Here is a 23585-nt window from a genome sequence, read left to right on the forward strand (position 1 = left end):
TTCTAAACACCCTCTAAACCTTGTAAAGCCCTCCCAGAGTCACTCTATGCTAACAAGGCCCTTAGCTCCTTGAGGGCTGAGACCACGTTTAACCTGTTTCCCAGCAACAAACACAGTGCCTGCAATTACAGATGCTCAGGAAATACGTATTTACGAAATGAGAGCACTGATAAATTCTGATTTCATCCCATTGGCAGCACTCCATTTCCCCCTCTGTTATCACTTCTGATTTGAGAGACAGCAAGGCAGACAGAAACTTCGGCATCTGGCTGTGCTACGACTCCTGCAGCAGCACCCACAACATGTACCAGGAGTACTGGGAGCTGACCAGCACGGGTGCCATCCCCCAGTGCTGCCACGACATGGAGCCCGGCAGTGAGCCCAGGGCCCCTAGGTCCAGATCACGAAGGTGGAGAAGATCTTGGCCAGCAAGTGCTGCCTACCGGTGATCAAGCAGTTCCATGACTCCAAGATCAAGTTCCCGCTGCCCCACCAGGTCCTGTGTCACCAGCACAAGCCATGCTTCACCACCAAGAGGCCCAACACCTTTTAGATGCAGGGCCCTCCCAGTCCCCAGGTCTGCTCAAATAAACTCCTTGGGGAAAACAAACCTATGTGCAGGTAGGTGGGCAGGTCTTCTCTTCCTTATTCCTCAGTTTTCTAGAGAACAAATAATCCATTACTTCAACAGTCTTCTAAACCAAAGCACTGCTCACCAAAATGCCACTATATTTTTGTGTGTGTGTGTCCAATTTCTTTCTTTCTTTCTTTTTGTTTTGGTGAGGAAGATTGGCCCTGAGATAACATCTGTTGCCAATCTTCCTCTTTTTGCTTGAGGAAGATTGGCCCTGAGCTAATATCCATGCCCATCTTCCTCTATTTTGTATGTCGGATGCTGCCACAGCATGGCTTGATGAGTGGTGGGTAGGTCCATGCCCGGGATCCGAACCAGTGAACCCTGGGCCACTGAAGTGGAGTGCATGAACTTAACCACCACGACACCAGGCTGGCCCCCAATTTCTTTTTTTTTTTTAATTGAAGTATAATCGACATACAATATTTTATTAGTTTCAGGTGTACGACGTAGTGATTCAATATTTTTATACATTACAAAATGATCACCACAATATGTCGTTACCATCCGTCACTATACAATGTTATTGACTATATTCCCTATGCTGTACATTACACCCCTGTGACTTATTTATTTTATGATTGGAAGTTTGTACTTGTTAATTCCCTTCACCTGTTTTGCCCATCGCTCCACTCCACTACCCTCTGGCAACAACTAGTTTGTTCTCTGTATCTATGAGTCTGTTTCTGTTTTGTTTGTTCGTTTGTTTTGTTTTTTAGATTCCAGATATAAGTGAAATCATATGGTATTTGTCTTTCTCTGTCAGACTTATTTCACTGAGCATAATACCCTCTAGGTCCATCCATGTTGTCGCAAATGGCAAGATTTCATTCTTTTTTATGGCTGAGTAAAATTCCATTGTGTATATATACATACATATATATATATATATATATATATATATATATATATATATATATATATCCATTCATCTATTGATGGACACTAAGGGTGCTTCCGTATCTTGGCTATTGTAAATAATGCTGCAATGAACATATGGGTGCATATTTTTCTTCAAATTAGTGTTTTCATTTTCTTCAGTTATGTACCCAGAAGTGGAATTGCTGGATCAAATGGTAGTTCTATTTTTATTTTTTTGAGGAATCTCACCACTGTATTTTTTTGTGTGTGTGAGAGGAAGATTAGCCCTGAGCTAACATCTGTTGCCAATCCTCCTCTTTTTGCTGAAGAAGACTGGCACTGAGCTAACATCTGTGCCCACCTTCCTCCATTTTATGTGGGACGCCTGCCACAGCATGGTGTGATAAGTGGTGTGTAGGTCCGTGCCTGGGGTTCTGAACCGGCGAACCCTAGGCTGCTGAAGTGGAACACGTGAACCTAACCGCTATGCCACCGGGCCGGCCCCTCATCACTATATTTTTTAAGCTTTTGCCCAAGTGACTCCTGAGCTGAAAACCCAAAAGAAACCTGAGATGGACCTCAGGAGGACTTCAAAATTTCTTTAAAGATCAGCTGCAAAGCAAGACTAAAAGTCAAGTAAAGCCCTGAGCTGTGCAAGCTCCTCGTTAACCAGCCTGTGGGACACAGTCCTGTGTGCCCCACTCCCTCTCCTTTTGAAGGTGTTCTCCAACACCTTAAAATTAGTTGAGAACTCTCTTATTTGTGGCATCAGTGCCCCCCCGGGTTTCCTTGGTGATTATCACAGATCCTCAGCAAATCAAAAGGTGTCAGGAGATGTAACAGGGATAACATTTCAGAAGGTGAGTCAAAAACTCCCACAATTCTCCAGTCAGCACACCTGGGGTGCTAAGTAACAACAACCAAGCTGCAAACATTTCTCATTTTAGTCTCTAGTTTTCCTTCATAAGCAGCTCTGTTGTTGGCTGTGTGCTGCCAGTTACAAGCTACATTTGACCCTTATTTTTACTGCCAGGAGTATTTTAAAATTCTTTTATTTATAAAAGTTTATTGCTTCTCCCTTAAGCCTGGGAGCCATACTTTATGGCCATATTGCATTGAAGCTTATCTCCTGTAGCTAGAAATAAATTTATTACCATATTAGCTGTTGCTTTGTTTTCTTTTTGGCTACTGAAGGGAGAAATGTTTAAACATTTAAACTTAGTGACATGTGAAAGTGAAAATATATAAATGAGAAGCTAAATCAGAAAAAGGATAAAAAAACCACATAGTACAACAAAAGAAAAGCTCTATATTTCCTTGTTCTACACAGTCTTATTTGTGGGCTGAAAGAAAAGGTGCATCTGTTGCTATAAAACAGGGAGAGTCAGAAGTAAAGGCAATTTGGGGAGACAGATAAGGGGTAAGGGGCAAGGCCTGGGTTCAGGCGCCTTACCAGGTGGCGATCCAGGTAAGGGAGGGAGCCACAGGGAAAGTGGGATTTGCCTGCACGTCCCCCACCCTGCAACCCCCTGTGGACACTCTAGCCAAGCATTCAACTCCACTCTCCCTATCCACAGCCCTGCAAACAGCCAAGCGCTCATGAGAAGCCCTTGGGCCCCTGGACCTACCATGCTTTCCTGCCTTGCCAATTCACAATTTAGGCCACAGCCAACATTTCTCCTTAGTTCTTAGTCTTGACAACACAGAAAGGAAAAAAACCCCATCTCCCCATGAGGATAGGCTCTACTCTGGCTCTCTTCTCTTACATGGGTGCTCATTATGGCTGGTCTATACTTTTATCCATGCCTGGTGGATTCCATTTTTCCCAGAGGCTACTCCAGACCTTTTCTTCTCAAGATTCCAAATTTGTCCCGTCACTTTGGCAAACATCTACCTGCTTTACTGAGAACATTTATACCAAAAAGAATTCCTTCAACTTTCCTCTCTTAACCTGAAAACTTCCCTTTACCTAATCCTCCCTAATTCTTGAGTCAGGGGGAAGAACTGTCTTCTCTTCTCACCTCTGTTCCTCCCACTTCTCTCTTGCATCTTCATTCTCCCCTTTGTCACTATTTTTTTTTCCTTTAAGACTACATACTAAAAACAATGAACAAATAAACCAAGAAACGTCCCCTTGACTCTATTTTTCCTGAGTCCTCCAGGTGACATAAATACTTCCATCTTTTGGATTCTCCAAATACTTGTTTATACTTGTACAACATAGCACGATGCATAGCAGCTTAGCTGTTTGTATCTCTACTTCTCTTTGGGACTGAGGCCCTTGAGGAAGAGAGGAAATAAAATGAATAAAAGCTTGGTAATGAAAGAATAACCAAATTATTAATAATTGGAGAATATCTTGTGGGCAGTTACAGTGGTTTTCTCATGTGGCTGTTGCTCATGTGTCAGATTGTTTTCTGCTGCTTGTAAAACTCCTGTATAATCTTGGATACTCTTAATTAGAGCAATAAGTAAAATGTTAGTGTGCTTATCTTATTATAGAGGAAATGAGAACAAAGTGGAAGCTATGATCCAACATCTACTTCTGTCTCAAATAATATAAACTGTCTAATGAATATAATAGAATGGATGCCTAGACTATACTTAGTGATCAAGCCAGGTTGTATAACAGTGGGCCAATGAGAAGTAAATAATATTTATTTGGTTTATAAGAAATATGCTTGGAAAAGAAAAAGAAAGAAAGATGCTTGGCACAGAATTAGGCCAAGTAGAACTCCTCACCAAGATAACTGACCAAAAAGCCTTAATAAAGTTCCATTAGAACCTTTAGGGTATCGCCTGGCAAAACAGACAACATGTTCATAAAACAACAATGGTCTTTAAGAAAGCAGAGACTGGCAGGCTTTATGGCAATCTTTCATGTTACTTTTACATGACCTTTACCAAGGAAACCCTTGATAAAAATCACAGGGGGCACCCACGACAATGAAATCTGACACAATTTTATAGCGAAATAAACCGAAAACCCTGATTTGTTTGGAAAGTATCACAGTATGCAAGATGTCATTTTCATTTTGGCAAAAACTCTGCTTGGAACAGTCTAAAGAACCCAGAGGCCAGATGTGCAAAGAACATGTTAGGCCACCTAAGAACTATGTTTTTGATGGCCAAAAATGTAATCTTGCAGAAAGCACCTGCATAAAAATGGCCCTTTTCAGCTTCTAGCCTTTTCGTTTTCATTCTGATTCCTTTTAGAGGTTTACAGGACAGTTAGTCTTACTTAGGAACACATCCAAGGAACACCCTAGCAGAGAATGTAAATATCCCTAAGGAAAGGAAAATAAAAGCCTCTAGCCTTTGACTAGAAGACTGGTTAGCTAAGTCTAACCAGGAGAGACGAGGTGAAGATTACAGAGAAACAGTCCAACATGCAACACCTAATGGTAGTGGCTTCCATACCTTGCTCCGGGGCTGCAGTTACTTAGAGTGACAATAAATCATGTGTGATCACTCATCTATATCCCAGAGGGTGTCATCAGCAAAGCTAAGCCCAAACAGCAAAAGTTAAAGGAAGAAAGTATATTTATACTTATTTAGTTCAAAGTATATGCTGGTGTGTGGGTCTGAATACAAACAAGCACTCAGTATTTATATTTATTCCTGGGAATCTGTTAAATGTGTGCAGGTCAAATAATAAACTTATAAGGAGTCTATTCTCAGAAAAAAAAAATAATATATCAAGATTCTGAATTACGCTTTGACTTTCAGACACAACATTTAACAATGTATTTCATTGTTCTTGGATTTGTTCTTTTCCTTTATGGGTTCACCACCAGTTAGGTGAAAAAAGCATACAATTGGGCTAACGATGAATCACTTTTGGAAGAAACACAACTTCCACCCTTGTCAGAAGGGACTTAAGTTTATGAAGCCGTATGTACTTCATACATGAGTATCAGCACCACAGTTTTCTGTTTTCACTTACTTTCCATAAAAAGGGCTTTAAAATGCAACACAAGGTTACAGAACACCTGCAGGAACCTTGCTGAACAAAGATGGTGACTCTGCTTCAACAAGATAACAGCCTGGAGACCGAGCCACTGTAAAATACCTCTTCAGAACTTGTCAGCTGACCTGCACAAGTCACCAATCAGCGTAGAGAAAGCAGTCACAAGAAATAACGTGCAAATGTGCGGCCAGATAAAAGTGGGACTTTTTTTTTAGTTAGAAAGTCAAGCCTGGCCATAAAGGTTCACACGATGCTTCTGGGCACGGATAATATGTGAAGCAAAATGAGGATGCCCCATTTTAAAGAACTAAAGTTTCAGAAGCTAAAATATACCCGATGGCTCAGAATTCAAGGTTTTCCTCAAAGTCAGGTGGATGTAGAGTCTAAGGTAAAAGTAAGCTAATCAAATAGTTTTTTACCTTCCTTGAAAAGGAAATATTAAGTGTTTTATTTTGAAAAAAATTCCTTAATGATGTGAAAGGAAAAAACTAAATGAGAAATAAGGAATAGTTTCAACCACTGGCCTAAGGAAAGACACCAAGAACTCCAAAATACTTTTGGATTAGGTGGCTACATAGGGTCAGTGTTCTAGAAAGGATTATATCACATATTATATGTCAAAAGTGTCATTTCACGGTCTATCAATAAACTTTTTTACCAGGAGTACATATGTATTCCAATCTACTTCTTCATTATTATATTTTATTTTTTCATTTGACCAACTCTAGAAGGCAATAATATAGTATCAGAATGGCTTGGGTTGAATCGTTGCTCTGCCACTTATGGCTATCTTTCTTCAGGCAGGTTACTTAACTCCGCTGAATCAAAATTTTCTCACTCATAAGATTGGGTTAATATTTGTGGGGTTACTGTGGTGACAAAACGTGCTAACTCCTTTACTTCTAAGTCAAGTGCCTTGCCCAGTGCTCGGCTCAGAGCTGACATCCAAGGAAAACTAGTTCTTTCCTTACTTTAGTTTGCTAAGGGTCTACCTTTTAAAATCTACTATAAGTCAACTGAAAATGTCAAATAAGAGGATAATTTAAGAATCTTAAACTAACACATATTTTATTAGCTGTTTTGGTGCTTTGTGGCCCCACCTCATCATCATTTAAGACAGGAGGTATTTACACATTTATGCCCAAATAATGTTTCATTCTTTCTCTACTTTTACACTCTCCAAATGTTCACACCCTAAAATTACAAATTAACAGAACATTCCAAGGACACTCTTAATAATACATTTTGACCATATCAAGTACGGACAATGTTAGCACTCTCTTAAAGAGTGAGTTATGACTCCCATAATAGCAACATGGATAAACCACTGGGTATTACTTATTTTCCGACAATGTGTTATTGATTCAGCGGAACACCGGACATTCCATATACCCCTATGCAACACATATATCAACTACTCCTTTAGCTACTGCAGGCAGTAGTAAGTTGTAAAGAAGGTATGCCTGAGAGCAGAGAGACACTACACTTATATACGACCAGTCCATTAACATTCATCCCAGTCAGGACCACAAGCTCCCTTGGACACAGTTTTTGACCATAAAGCCTTGGTGTTTCTAAACTCCCAGACTATACTAGAACACAACCTTTAAAAACATATTCATACAGAACCAAACCAACATAAAGTAATTTTTCCAAAATGGGTAAGGGCAGACAGAAGGTGAAATCATTAAAAACATATGGTCAAAGAGGTCCTCCAAAACAGCTTAGTGGAAGGCAGCCAAGTGAATGCATTTAATCAATACATATTGCTAAATAGAATGGAGAAGGAAATAGACAAAAAAAAATTCCATGCTTTGCTGATACACAAATATAGGCTTTCCAGGGCGGAAGTAGATATAAAACACTGTAATTGAGGAAATGGTCCAATCTCCCAGTAGGGTCATGCCATCTGAAAAAGGTCAAGGGTTACAAAATGGAAGAAGGTAAGAAGAGGAAGTTGCAGCGCTGGGTAAATTGCTCTCGGCTCCTGGGCAGAGGTTTGGGATTTGGGATTATGATAGGTTCCATCAGGCAAATAACTCCTTGTGAGACATCTAGTCTCACTTAGGGCACACTAGAGAGAGAGGCAGAGAAGTGTCAAATCTGGGTCCAAGTCTATGTTTGGTGTTGGGGTGGGGGCACGTAGCGAAGAGAGACAAATCCAGGGAAAGGAAGGAAGAGTGAGGTGGGGGATATAATTATATAATTTAAATAGTTTTGTGGATAAAGGCTTTTACCAAAGCCCTCATGGTAATTATTTTAAACCACCACTGAAAGCCTCCTAAACACTTATTTTGAGCTTGTATTAAATATTCTCCTGTGGTGGCAGTGACTCAAACGCAGAAGGAAACATTCTGGAGGAATTGGGTCGGCAGACATCCAATCTCTCGTATTGCCTTCAATTCAGCCAGGAAGAGACTGCTCAAAATATACAACCCTTTTTTTTTTTTTTTAAATAAGCAAATTACCAAATCACCGGATTGGAGAGAGTAACAACCGGGGCCTGTGAGAAATTGTTACCCAGAACCACAAAAAGAGCTAATGTTGGGCCCATTTTCCTAATGATTTGAATTAATTAATGTAGGAATAGAGAAGAATCGTTATCTCCTGTATCTTCTCAGTGCAAATCCCAAATGCATACCATTTCCATTATTTCACATGCACATTCAATAAAATTTTATGTACAATTGTTGTATTAGTAAAACTAACTTTAGGGCCTTTCTTGAATTCCATAAATGCAGGATGCCCAAACACCACCATTTTCCAGAAGTAGTACTGGTATGAGTGAGAAATGAGGTAGGGACAAGTCAGACAATGTGGGGGATGCTTCCCAGAATGCTTCCTTCTGTGACTGGGTCTCTGCCACCATTGGAGAAAGTATAGTTATTTAAAAACAAAAAGAAAAAAACAGCTTTGGACTTAGAGCAACTTAGGTTGAAATTCAGGATCCTGCACTTGTTAGTTATGTGAACTCAAAGTCTCTATCTGTAATTGAGACAAACACTAACAGCCCTACAGGAGCACAGACTAATGTATGCAGATACACCTGGCACATAGTAGGCTTCCTATAATCTGTCAATTTGATGGTTGTCCTGATTCATCAAAAGATATGAGTGGCAGAGACACAAAAAAGTCATAAGGCATGGCCTACTCCCCTCAGAAATGTCAACAAGCTGTGGGCAGACTGGTTAGAAAGCATCTATCTGTAATTCTAGGTCTCAGGGTAATTCTAGGGCTCTAGCTCTTGGAAGAGTTCAGATGTTTAGCCAAAAAAGAGATAAAGAATATTCAGGCTTGAGGGGAGGAAGAATTTCTCAAAACAGAAACACTATGAATCTGTGAACAACTTCACTTCGGGTTCTGCACACAAGCCAAGATTACTGAATTTTATTTAAGAAAAGGGGACATATTTAGTTCTTATGAGACCAAACAACGGGTTTGATGGAACTTTTTCAACCACATACTTAGGCTTGTAGCAGACACCGTCTTAAATCAGAGGAAAAGCGAACAGATTATTTGTTCATATGTTATTTTCACTTTTTGCCATGTTTACATTTTTTACAAACCCATTTCTTTCAAATGTAACAAAGTCGGCTTTCTGCTCTGAAAGCTACTTGGAGTAAGCAGTGTGCCAGACAGTATTTGAACAACCATCCTGCAACGGGACATTATAAAAACATATCTTTACTTCTAATAGGAATACATTAACACCTTAAAAGTTAAACGAAGACCTTAAAATTTTCAGGCCAAAAAGCTGAAACAGCTTTGCTGATGGTAAAGGAAAATTCACAATACTACAGCTCCAACGCTGGCAGGGGAGGAAAACTCAGCGTGGTTTAAAACCTGCCTCAACTATTTTTCAAACCAATACAAAATGTATTGTATTAGACTCATGGGACATGTCACGACAAAACCTGAAGTAGCCCCAATTCTCTTTTTTCTCCTCCTTTTCCGGAGTCAAGTCAATAACCTGCTTATTCTAGACTTCTGTCAGAGGCCATTCAACAGCAGCTGGTTCTTCAAACAGGGAGGTTTGTCTGCATAACACATTTAAGTTGAGCTTAAAAGGGTACAGATGACAACCTCACCATTTATGTCATGAATGCCCTGTAAGCTATATTTGAAGCTTACATGGTGTTAGAAAATCAAATTCAGCTAGGAAAAAAGGAGCAATCCCATAAAGGGTTTTCTTTTACCATAGTGTTGAAAAATATATATTCTGATGCTTGTTAATATCAAATGTGGCTAACAACTCATTTACGTCAGTGGGGGGCAACACTGGTATGGATTATAGTACCCATGATCAAACCTAGGCTGGCTTGGGATCATATTCTCAAATTAAGCAGTGAAATTTAAGTAGTGAGAAGGGCGGCTGTTTAAAATCACCTCTTACAGGGGCCGGCCCTGTGGCTTAGTGGTTAAGTGCGTGCGCTCCGCTGCTGGCGGCCCGGGTTCGGATCCCGGGCGCACACCGACGCACCGCTTCTCCAGCCGTGCTGAGACCGTGTCCCACATACAGCAACTAGAAGGATGCACAGCTATGACATACAACTACCTACTGGGGCTTTGGGGGAAAAAATAAATAAATAAATAAAATTAAAAAAAAAAAAAAGAGTACTATGAATTAAAAAAATAATAATAATAATAAAATAAAATCACCTCTTACAGCAGCTGGCAATGAGGAACTCCCCCACCCCCAGAATAATAAGGCTAAAAGAAATAATAATAATGATGATCATGATAATGGTTCAGACTTCTTAAGTGCTTACTAAATGCCAGGCATTGTTTCTAAGTATTTAAAAGGTATTGTTTTGTTTGATCCTCACAATAACACTCTAGAGATGGATATTATTACTACTCTTGTTTTATAAGAGTAGGTGGCAGCTGAGGCCCAGAAAAATCTATTTGCTTTGACTCTGAAACCCAATGACTTAGATATGTCCTCTAGCGCTGCTTAGCACTGAAGTCAAGTTAAACTTCCTAGATTGGGCATAACAGTATCTGCCCACTAATGTTTTCAGGTGTTAATGTGATTGTCCCTGTAAAGTCCTTAGTCCAGTACCTGGTACAAAAAATAAGTACTCCATAAATGTAAGCTAGCATTTTTCTTATAACAGCAATGCATAGAACCCTGCAGAGGTAGCAGAGTCCCTTTTCACAGAAAGTCAGAAAGCTGCATTTTCCCTTGGGATCCATACACTACTTTCCATATATCACGTGTTGACTCCTAATCGGGCTCAATTGTGAATGTCAACAGCAGTAAAGACTATCTAGCAAAAGTATGTCCAGATGATCAGAAGGAGAGGAGGGAGAGTGCTTCTCAGGAATTAAATCTGGGAACACTGGAAGCCTTTTGACTTTGAATGGAGGAAATTTATTTCCCAAGCTCTCTACATACATATTTAACCATCATTCCTGTTGATTAAACAAATATATAGTAAAAAATTTTCCTCTCTGCCCTTTTTTGTTTCCTAGGGAAGCCAGACAGTAGAAAGGAGGAAGAAAAACAATAAGAATGGATTTAAGATCCAGTCCTACCCTCGCAGGACAGATCTTACAACTCTCCATATAAAAGAGATGCTAGAAGAAGGAGAGACCAAGGTTAAGGGTACATAATGTGAGACTCAAGAAAGATTGTTTTGGCACCCACAGAGTTAATGACTTAAGAGATTATGGTCCCTCCCACCTACCCTAGACTTTCCAGATGAGGGTAATGAAATCCTAAGCTATCTCAATGAAATAAGTCTCCAAAAATTTTCTATCTTTTAGAAGAAAGTTAGACCACATGGATTCAGAAAAATACATATATATACTGGGAGTCACCTGAAAGTACTTCCTGAGATTCACAGAGTTGGTATGCTGTGGGGGATCTGAGTAATATAACAATCACATTCCTTAATATAACACAAACCCAATCCATCCAAAACTGTTTTAGTACATTTTGAAAGACCTTAATTAGACACTGGAAGCTAAAGATAGATCACATATGAGATTCCCTAGTTCTTAGCTCACATTTTTAGCTGTTTCCAGTTTTAACAGACAGACTTTGAACAAATTACTTTATGACAAACTAAAGATATAAAAGAGATGGTAGAAGAATCCCTGGATCTAGGTCATTAAGTAGAAGGGGTTTCTAAAAAGTTTGTGGGATACTTCCTGAGCATGGCTGTGGAGGTAGGGAAGAAGTACAATATACTCTTCAAGCCAGTAATCTGAAATTCCTGCCTTTGCAGACCCTAAGGAAATGCCTCATACCAAGAACATAATCAGAAACCCTAATAAAGTGGTTTGAAGTAGCATGATGAAAAATTATACAAATTACCTAAATTATTTATTACAAGTGTCTAATAGATTTTGATCAACTTTAGATGATTCTTAATGATGCTTATCCACGAAATTCTTAATTTCTCAATTAAAAAAAATATGATCAAGAAACTCTTTTGCTGCCACACCAACATTTGACAACAGCTTGGTCGATAATGGGGTGAGAACACCCAGCTTTGATCTCTGGCATCATGCCAGCAGGGGGTGCTGCTCTTGCTATGAAAGGAGCTGGGAATGGGCCGGGGCAGAAAAGGCCACCAGATTTCCATATCAGATCTGCAGAGCAAGACTTCCATTCCGTTTGTTTGTATTTTCAACTGTAGTCTGGTTTTATATGTTTATTTAAAGGTTTTTAAAAATGCTGAACTGCCACTGATTTTTCAAGAAGGATAATCACATTGAAATTTAAAACGAGAAAATTAGAAAGCCAAATGGTATTTATTTTAGATGAGCTGAATTATGGGAAGACAAAGATTTCTATTACTGTGATCACCAGGAGAAAGGTATTTCTTTTTGGAATTTTAAGAGCCTCAAATATGATACTTTATTTGTACAAGTTCAACATAAAAAAAGAGATTCCGCTTTACAATTTAAAAAGTATTAGGAATAATATTTTGGCAGAAAATTTGAATAGTTCATAGCAATATGTATCACTTACACAAAAGAGGATCTACATTTATAACTTGCTATCTTAGGAAAAAATTAAAAGATGGGAAAATATGTTTTTTGTAATAAAAATGATCATTATGCAAAACAACTTGCAAGCTATTGAAATACTGTTTTTCTACAAAATTTTGTAACATCTCCTTTTTATATGTGCCATGCCCTGTGCTAACCATACCAATCCTATGCCAAGGGTAACACCATCCTCACTTTACAGGCAGCAAAACTGGCTCAGAGAATTTATCTAACTCCAATTTGCCCAGGATCCCACATTCAGGTTAGAGCAGAACTGTGTTCTTAACCACTGTGCTATTTCATGGAATAATTTGAGTATGTTCATTAAAACTGTCACTTGATAAAACACACACACACAATTTATTTCCTAAGACATTATGTTCCTAAGTTTATTACCTAAATGTTAATTATTCTTCGTGCTGATGGAATGGTAATCCCATAGTTTATTATTATCTGTACAATATGAGCACATAGGATGCTCATCTTTTCCATGGCAATGAAAACATAAATAATGATTTACTTACAGGCATTCTAGCTCATCTAATGATTTGCCTGAAATCTCAGCCATGGCTTTTAGGAGACAAGATCTGAAGGAGCTATGCAAAGTGATGTTCCCCTTCCCGCTGAGAAGCAAATGAGTGTACCACAGCGAGTCTGACCCCAAACAGCCAGATTTGTAAAGCCACCACTTAACTTGCTGGGAGAAAAACCGTCCCCAGACAGCAGTGTAAGATGCTTAGCAGTCCGGCAGTCCAGGGCTAGACAAATTAGTGTAATCCATTCAGCCATAGTGTTTGCCTGTGATCTTCCACATCAAACTGTCACCTGAATTGCTAAGGACATTTCTAACCACTTTGCTTTTTAAATATCAGATAAGATCGATTACTACCAAATTTAAAACTGATATACAATTTTTTTTAAAAGGAAGTGCTTAATTTAAAATGACTCAGTGCGGGGCCGGCCCGGTGGCGCAAGCGGTTAAGTGCGCGCGCTCCACTGCGGCGGCCCGGGGTTCGCTGGTTCGGATCCCGGGCGCGCACCGATGCACTGCTTGGCAAGCCATGCTGTGGCGGCGTCCCATATAAAGTGGAGGAAGATGGGCACAGATGTTAGCCCAGGGCCGTCTTCCTCAGCAAAAAAAAGAGGAGGATTGGCGGATGTTAGCACAGGGCTGATCTCCTCACAAAAAAAAAAAATAAAAAAAAACAAAATGACTCAGTGAGTCACTTTGCAAATATTTCTGGAATACTTACTATGTGCTCGGCAATTTGCTGGGCACTGACAGAGACTGGTAAACCCAAACAGACAGACATGGACCCCGCTTTCACTGAAACTGAGTATTCCTGAGTCTCCTATCTATGTTTGCTCCAGTACAAATAGGTCCTGTAAGTACCTCTGAGGTGTGTGTTACTCTTAAGTTACCATCTTGGAAATTTGAAAATAAATGCCACTGTCTTAACAATACATGAGGCAGTACATGGAATATTTTTGGTATTTCACTTTTCTTTTTTTTCTTGAGATTACTATGTACATCACTTGTTACTTAAAACACTTCAAGAACATGTTCATCCAAACGTTGGAGAAAAATGATGAAACGGATGAAAACAAAAGAAGCGACGCTATCACACTCTACCTAAGGATTTAGGCTTTCACCTTAAGTAGGGTGTGGTAGCGTCGCTTCTTTTGCTTTTTGTCAAACCAAGCATAGCTTGTCATGCTTTTGTTTCAACATCACAGGTCTCACCTCTGATTTCCTTCAAGTGTCAAAAAAACCGTGCACCACATGTAACCCATGTTGCTGACAAAGGCCTAAACATCTACAGGGACTAAGGGAATGCTTCCATGAGGTTTTCACAATGTTGTGAAATACTGCAACCCAGGTCTGGAATCACCCTTGATGGCTCCTTCTCCAGGGACCCCATGGGATAAGTGTCCCCGAATTTCTCTCCCACCACATCGCTGGCATTGGTGCCCCCATTTCCCCTTACCTAACTCTCAGCCTGGTCCCTTGCCTGTACCCCTGCCTCCTCGTCCTTCTAAACTTGCCTACGTACAATTGTTTCTACACATCACACCTCTTACGAGAGGCTGATGAAGTTGCTCCACCTGCCTACCAAGGCAAATTCTCAAACCTAGCCCAGCCTTCTGCAACTGACCTGAGGCTACCTTTCCAGTTTTAACTTCCTGTGTCATTTCCTACAGGCACCTTATAAATACTGCGCCACCATTAAAAAAGAATTAGATAACTTGGTATATACTACTCCAGCACAACTGCTAAGATATACTAGGTGAGAAAAGCAAAGTATAAAGCAGTGTGGATAGTATGCTGTAAGTTGTGTCTAACAACAAAGGATGTGCATATACCCATATCCCATAGATATGGCAGAATATCCCTGGATGCACAAACACACAAGAAACTGGAACTAGGAGCTGTCTCTAGGCAGCTTGGGTATAACGATGGGAGATTCACTTTTTACCATCTGTACTTTTCCCTTTTTGTAACTTTTGAATTTTACATTATGTGCCTACATTTATTTAACCAAAAAACACTTAAAAAATTATAACCTTGTGTTCAAGTTCAATGTTCCTCTTTCATGCCTCAAATATGTCTTGAACCTACAATAAATTTCTGCTTCAACTACTCCCCCCCTTACTCAATTACTCATCTTTATCTAACTAAATGCCACTTACTTTATAAATACTTCCCTAAATTTCACAATATTTTCCTAGCAAACTACCTTATTTGCATATCTGTTTGGTACTGTTACTTATATGCATTTTACTTCCCTTATTATTTGTAAGCTTTGGGAGGGCAGGGCTGTCTTAGTCATACTTTTTTCACAACATAGTAACTTGGATATAATAAACCAAAGTTAATACATATGCGACATGGAGAACGGAGACAACTGTAAGCAATAAGGGGGCAAAATCCACGGTGTTCTGTTTAGTGATACGTTCTCAGTGCCTACCAGAGGGCCTATTGAATTAATACATAAAAAGGAAAGTCTTCCAACCACAGGCTGGCTCCCTTTGGTTTTTGTTTTAGGATTAAAGCTTGGTTCACAAAAAGTACTTCTCCAATAATTAAAGGCATAAACCGCTCTCTTGGTTGCAAAATCACATATTATCCTATAGGCTACAAGTTGCTCAAAGACTTCACAAGAAAGGGTAAAGTATAACAAGAATTGTTTTGAGGACAAGTAATTAAGAGATCATCATTCCAACTTAAAAATCTGAAGTCAACTAGTTCTTACACATAATTCCTGTTCTATACTTGACTTCTAAATATTTGCCTCTTCACCACCCCTTCAACACATTCGGCCTCTCCGCTTCACCAACATCCCTAATTATCAGGTTTTCTCTGCTCTTTGCGTCATAATGACTATTTCAAACAGCTGTATAATCACCTCTCCTGTTCTGTCTTCCACCTGAAATTACAAATAGTCACCTTTACTTTATTTACAGGTCATTCGACCTACATATTTTTTTGTTAACTTCTATTTTACACTGTATATCTAACAAATCTTTCCCAGATATAACTTCATGTGATCACAGTCATGAAAAAAGACGTCCTAGAAATTTATATTTCAGCCCAGAGGTTAGGACCTTAAAAAGAAAAAAAGAAAAATACAACTTTCCTATTAGGAATGGTTATTTTGTGGTGTTTAATAGCTTTCACAAATTTTTCTTAAAGAAGCAAAAGATTAATACTGGAAGTTAAAGCAGATATTAAATGCTTAATAGATAAAATACCAGATAGATATGAACAGTTGCAGCCACTCAGCAACCCCCAGACATAATGCTTTTGTAAAGCAGCTTTTTTTTGTCTTACAACATTAAGCAAATCATTTAGCAATATCTTTCAGCCGTCAGACACAAAGCTGGATCTATTTACATCAATATGGTTCAAAACAGCGCCCATTATGTTACAGCAGAACAATAATAATCAGGAGTCTTTTAACCTCAGGAAGATAAAATATTTCCTCAGCTATCTGAATATAAAATAAAATACTACAAGATGATTACATTATTAAAAGATTAAAAAGAAAGATAATTTTACTTACATCAAGAGAGTCTTCATTTATAACAATCATTCCCATGTTCTTCCTCAAAAGTTTGCAGGAGTGTCCTACGTGCAAACAAAGAGTAAATTAATTGATATAATTCATTTCTCTAGAGAGAAGAGGTAAAGATGTTAAGTAATAATACTACAAAAATATCTAAATTTTATTTTTTTATCTATTAGGTAAAATTAAAATTTTATCTATTTAAATTTAGGATGATGCCCCACAGCTGTTTTCCAGTTTTGCAGGAAGTTAAAAAAGAAATGTTCTTGCTTGCTATAGGAGGGATATGATACAAGGACAGTAGCTGTCTTGATAAACAAATATGGAAAGAGATGGTGGTAATGAGTCTCAATGTCCTGAAAACTACAAATGTATATGGAATATCCTTCATGACGACCAACACGAAGAGCAGAAAATGGGCGGATGGGTGATTCTGGGGAAGGGTACAGGGGGGTTGTCTGGCTATGTCTTGGACCACTGATCCCACCACTGTCTCCTTGCCCTTGGAGAGTCATCACATCCTCTACTTTCCTGCCCTCTCTTGCTTTGTTGTACTTGCTGCAGGATAAAACCACCCACTGATTAAATCCAACTCTGCCTACTCTGCACCTGTTCACATACCGCCGAATGTGGCTGAAGGAAAACAGGCAACACAGCTGACTGGTCTCACATTTAAAATAATGCCATCATATTTAATACCATCTATACTCACTCCCTTTATGATCTCATTCCATCCCTGGTTTTAAATACCACCTAAATGTTGACTATTCTAAAACTCATATTTCCTGCTCAGACTGTTTTCCTGAACTTCAGACTCTCACACCCCAGTGCCTACTTAATAGCAGACACTTCGGTAAAAAATAAGCATCTCAACATATCCCAGACACAGGCTCCTGACCTCCTCTCAGAAAACCTACTCCTCCTTCAGTCTTCCCCATTTTGGTTAATGGCAACTCCAGCCTTTAGTTACTAAGGTTAAAAAGCTTAGAGTGACCCCTGATTCCTTTTTTTCTCTTATACCCTGCATCTAATCTATCAGTTGATCCTGTTGGCCTCACCTTTAAAATATACCCAGAACCCAACCACTTCTCACCACCTCCACTGTTGCCACCAAGGTTCAAGCCGCCATCATGTCTCACCTGGATTACTGCATAACAGCCTCTTCACTGGTCTCCCTGCTTCCACACGTGCTTCCCTTCAAGGCCATTCTCAGCCTAGCAGCCAGACTCATTGTTTTCGCAGGAAGGTCAGATCATGTCTTTCCTCTGCTCAGAACCACCCAATGGTTGTCCAACTCTCTCAGAGTAAATGCAAAGCCCCATCCAACCTGGGCTCTGTTACACTGCTGATCTCCTTCTATTCTCCCCCTTTGCATATCTGCTCTTTCTCTCTAGAACAGAAGACAGCTTCCCCTAATCATCCAAGTCACAAGCTCCCTCTTCTCTCTTAGGTCATTCCTCAAATGTCACCTTCTCAATGAGGTCTTCCTGACCTCCCTCTGTGCAATGCCCTATCTCCCTCTCCTGCTTTTTCTTTACAGCAGTTATTGCCATCTAATACACTAGGCATTTTTCTCATTTACTTTATTGTCTGTTTCCCTGACTAGAAGCTGAGCTCCAGGAGGGCAGAGATTTTGGTTTGTTTCATTCTCTGCTCTTAACTGGTGCCTGGCACCTTAGGCACCACAACCATTTGCTGAATGAATCAATCTTACCTACCTTTTACTAGTAACAATTATGGGCCAAGAGTCTAAAAGTTAAACGTGATGAGAAACCACTACCATATTATTATGATCTTTCATAATGGCTACATATCCTGGACTATTTTCAGCATTGCTTATTTTCCTCACATATCACTCTTTACCACCATATATTCTCCCTCTATCTGTAGTCATATTGTTTTATCATATTTGTGTTTTTCAGGTCTCTCAATTCTAATGCATTCTGTATTCTCATACACCTTCTTTCCATTTTGTCTCTAACACCAGTGGTAGTTTTATAATCAAAATTAACAACTTGTGTGGCTTGTATATTTAAACTTCCACTAGCTAGCCTTTTCTAAAAATTCATTTTCCTCCATTAATGAAATCAATTTACAATAAACTTGTAGTTGTTTTATATTTACAGAATATTGTGATTACTAATATTTCTAAAAGGAATATTAGCTAAATGTTTTTTAGATAGATGATCCTTAATAACGACTTTCTAAAAATGTAGTTTCATGTTGTCATCACTTCTGAAATGGTTTCTTAACTTTGGGAGAGTTTTGTAAGTAATTCATATCATTAATATCCAGAAGTTGAGTCTATGTCAGAGTTTACAGCACTCAGGCAACTTACTATAACTGAATTTGGAAAAAAAAAAGATATTTTCTTGCATATTATTGGTATTATAGGCCTCTTAACACCAAATACTAACTTTCTTCTCTGTTATGGATTGCATTGTGTCCAAACTCACATAGTGAAGCCCTAACACACCATGTGACTGTATTTGGAAATAGGGCCTTTAGGAGATCAAGTTAAATGAGGTCATAAGTGTGGGGCCCTAGTCCAAGAGGACTGGTGTCCTTACAAGAAGAGGAAGAGACACCAGGAGTGCACGTCCATCTAGGAAAGGCGAGGTGAGGAAAGAGTGAGAAGGCAGCCACCTACAAGCCAGAAAGGGAGGCCTCAGGAGAAGGCAAAAGTCCCGACACCTTGATCTTGGACTTCTAGCCTCTAGAACTGTGAGAATATAAATTTCTGTAGTTTAAGCCACCCAAACTGTCGTATTCTGTTATGGCAGCCTGAGCTGATGGATACAACCTCTTTCCAAAAAACTAGAATTAACTGTAGGATGAATGAAAACTCAGTCTTCTTACCGCCTACCGCAGAAATAACCTTTGGTCACATACACAAATGTCAATACACAAGGCTGCCATAATCCTGATTTCCAAGCTTTCACAGACAACTGTGGAAATTTATTTATGTGTCAATTATGGATGGAAAGTGGGGGTAGATACAAAGGTGAGAGAGGGCATTACATGATTGTAAGAGCTAATATTTGGCTGTAAATATAACCATTGCAACTTTAAAGCGGTATTGGGGCTGTGAGTAAACAGATAAGCCCAATATACTACCAATATGGAAAACTCAAAATACCAAACCTTTCAAATCTGAAAATATCTCAAATCTAGCTCTTGAAATATATCAACAATTTAAAGTTTGAATTAGGTAAATTACCAATGTTAATGGCAGTTTCTTGCTTGTCGCCTGTAAGGATCCAGATTTTAATGTCTGCTTTCATCAGAGTTTCTATGGTTTCAGGCACTTGATCTTGTAATTTATCTTCAATGGCTGTAGCTCCAAGTAGCTGAAGATTCTGGGGAAAATGAGTAGCAAAAATTTTAAGAAGAAAACCAGTTTAGATTTTTTAAGAACAAAAAATTGAAGTGTGTATATGTTTTCAAATAGAGACAAAATGATAATTCATGGATTTGTAAATTCCAACTATCCTATTGAGTTTTCTCTCTTGAAGATCCCTGACTTTCACCCAGAACTTTTGGCAGAAGATCGAAGCTTTCTGAAGGTACTTGTCTTATCTTACTCCTCCCTAAGATGAGGAACTGATTCTAAAAAAAAAAACACACACATATAGAAGGGAGAAATTAAAAGTCAGTTAAAAAGGAGCAGGCACCCACTAAGCAAAAATTAAAACTATGGAAGATCACCAAAGTGAAGAAGCAATCTTGTTGACCTGTTTGAAAAAGAGTAAAGATATACGCTGATACTATTAAATTGTCATTTGATGCAGTGTCAGGAAATGTATACACCTAATACAATTAGAAATGCTGAGGAAGAGAGCAATAACAAAGTGACAGCATTAGTCTCTGTAAGAAAGAACAGGTAGAGTGCTTTTCACATTGCTCCATATTTGCATAGTGGAAGGTCAGAGTTCACTACAGATCCCTTGCTCATTAGATGGTATCTTTCATACAAGATTGAATACAACCAATATTCTCTTCGGAAAGCTGTTCTAATCTCTCACAAAGAAGAACGGTTTCTACTCTCATTTTTCCCAAATGGAGGAAACAAGAGAACAATCTCTTGGCTGTTAGGGAAACTTGGTGTGCTAAATGGACATAGGTAATGGTGTTCTTGGTCCTAAATACATAGGAAAGCACAGTGATGGACTAAGATTTAAACCTGTCTCTCCATCTTGTAACCAGGCATTGTCACTAGCAGGGCACTCTTCCCAACAGTGTTCTGCAAGCCACAGCCAACTGGTTCTCAGGTTTCCCCTGTAACCTAACTTCCAGCACGATCCACTTCAGCATTTTTCTTTCTTCTCAACCTTTTTCTCCCCTCTTCCTTCATTTTTTATTTAAAATATCCAACAAGGACAGAATGGATACATGGTAAATTAAGTGCTAAGGATAGTGTGTGGGTTGGTAACAACAAAGAAAGCATTCCATTTTGTATTTTTCCTCTAACATTAAGTCCTGTTTACTTTTCACTAAAATGGAAGTCTAAAATTAGTCTCAAGTCTTGGTAGACATGGAAAATAAAGTTAAATATATATACAAACACGAAAGAGTGTGTATGTGTACGTGTAGTTTATGCGTGTGTTAGGAATGCTTTTGGCTATAAGTAACAGAAAAATCTGACTAACAATGGCTTAAAGGTTTAGTTTTCCTTACGTTAAGTAGTATTGAAGTAGATATTTGTGGGCATTAGATTGGTAGCTCAACCATATCTCAACTCATTCCTGGATCTTTCTCAGTGCCTCCAGGTGGCCGTCACAGTTCTAATTTTAAGAGCCACATTGGAGACAGGAATAACGGGGTAATTCCAACTGTATCCATCTCTTATTTGAAAAGCAAAAGTGTTTCTAAAAGTCTTCAGCATTTTCCAAATAGGGCCAACTGGCCATATTGTGTTAGACTGCCATCCCTAACTATTAGTACTTAGCTTTTCCAGCCTCTATAGTGGAGGTGGCAAGGAAGGAAGAGGATGGGAATGGGTGTTAAGTTAGCCAGTCAACAGTCCTTCCATAAAGCTTAAATATAGATGGGCATGCCTCTGCATTAGCGTTTGTACATACGTATGTGTATAGATACACACACAGCCCTCACTGCCTTGCCTGGCAAAACTTGGCTCATCCTGTAAGGCCACACTCAACTGTTACTGCTTCTTTGAAGCTTTTCTTTACTTCTTAAGACAAGTCTTCCCCTCTGTTGTGCTCTGATAAAACTTGGTTCATCTTTACAACTCTTAATTTATCATATTAACTGTTCAAATGTATGATTCTGGTAGTTTTGTTCAAGAGTAGGGACTATGTCTTGTTCAACTTTATGTATTGCATCTCCATAACAGTGACAGTCAGTATTCAGTATGTTTGCTGAATGAGTGGATGACAAAAAAGAAAAAGAAATCCAAAATCCACATGTGATAAAGTATTGCTGCAATCTACACCATTTTCTTTTCAATATATTCCAAATAACTTATACAACTATGAGATACACTTGATGCATGACTTCTTAGTTTCCAATATATAACACAGGAAGGCAAATTTCCTTCTTTAAGGAGATAGTATTATTTTATTATCTTTAATGGGAAGCAGATTTGAAATCTATCATAACCTGATGAATAATTATCATCAAGAAGTTCAAGAAGGAAAAGGAGGAAAATAGTTCCACATCAACTATGCCAACATCACAATTGCTGTATTTCAGTGTTTAGACAATGATTCTATCAATTCTTTTAGCTACTTTTAGGGCATTTGTAGCTAAATCATTCTGGCCCACGTCCAAGGGAAGATCAGGATATAGCTGTGTTCAAACTTTAAATATTCTAAAGAAGGCATAAGATTTTTAAATGATCAGGTAATACAAGCTCTCAAAATTTTCTGAAGCAAAAAATTATTATTTTTTTTGTGAGGAAGATTAGCCCTGAGCTAACATCTGATGCCAATCCTCCTCTTTTTGGTGAGGAGGATTGGCCCTGGGCTAACATCCATGCTCACCTTCCTCTACTTTATATGGGACACTGCGACAGCATGTCTTGACAAGTGGTGCGTCAGTCCACACCCGGGATCTGAACCTGTGAACCCCGGGCGGCCAAAGCGGAGCATGTGAACTTAACTGCTATGCCACTGGGCCAGCCCCCCAGAAATTATTTTTTGTAGTAGGTTTCACAAAACCTTGGGGTAACTAGACAATGTGAGAGCCAAGACGTAAATACACATTCATTAGAAATTTACAAACAGGTATATTTGTATATAGCTCTACTCCACGGGGAGAAATGAGCTCAGGAAGCATACAGGTATACATTACTATGCACAAATCTAATAAAACTAAAATGACTGCACTGGGGCGATCACGTTGAAAACATATTTGAAAGAAGGAAAACACCTGGTTTTACATAGGTAAAAAGGAAACATTTTTCAAACCAGGCAAAAATAATATGAAGGACCAAAGAGGTAGGGCCAGCAATGCAGATGCTGAGAAAAGTTTTACACGTAGGTAAACTTGGAGTGTGTTGGAGGCTATGATAATGAACTTCTAAAAAGGGAAATGAAACATTTCTGAATATTCAGTAAAACTGCAGTGGGTCTACTTTGATGCCTATAAAGGAATAAACCATGTTCCAAAGCCTGTTAATTTTCCCTTTATCCTAAGCACTCCTCGAGTACAGCACTTACTAATTTTAGTGGAAGGCTCTGCAGGCTTTTTTCCTTTGGCCTTGGTGTCATTTATTGTGAGATTAGGATCTCGAGTGATAGGCTGTTCTGCCTCTGGAAATTAATATCTTTAGCTATGTAACGATCATCAGAAAAAAAGATGTGAACTTTGCGTGCTTTTCCTGATCATAACACAAGAGTGTTTAGGCCGTAATCAATTTCATCCCAACATGTATTACCTTACACAGATGGCCACTAATGGGCACTATGGGAGTTACATATTCAGCAAGTATTGAAACATGATAAAATTCCCATGGCATTTATGGAATTAAAAAAAAAAACCCCAAACACTAATTTTACTTTCAAAATGTCACTATGCCAAAAGTTATAAA

General features: G+C 38.9%; 1 protein-coding gene across 3 annotated transcripts in view; it reads right to left on the reverse strand.

Moving 5' to 3' along the window:
* The window catches only part of ATP8A1 (ATPase phospholipid transporting 8A1), a 219198-nt gene that overhangs the window by 72374 nt on the left and 123239 nt on the right, over positions 1-23585 (reverse strand). For all 3 annotated transcript variants that reach the window (XM_087434255.1, XM_004419020.3, XM_087434256.1), the window contains 2 exons: positions 19755-19893; positions 16532-16596 (listed from right to left, as the gene is read on the reverse strand). In XM_087434255.1, coding sequence (XP_087290381.1) covers positions 16532-16596; positions 19755-19893 — 204 coding nt within the window. The remainder of the gene's footprint in view (positions 1-16531; positions 16597-19754; positions 19894-23585) is intronic.

Source organism: Ceratotherium simum, chromosome 8 (genome assembly GCF_057802395.1).
Source record: "Ceratotherium simum simum isolate JZ-2026a chromosome 8, ASM5780239v1, whole genome shotgun sequence".
In the NCBI taxonomy this organism is placed as follows: Eukaryota; Metazoa; Chordata; class Mammalia; order Perissodactyla; family Rhinocerotidae; genus Ceratotherium; species Ceratotherium simum.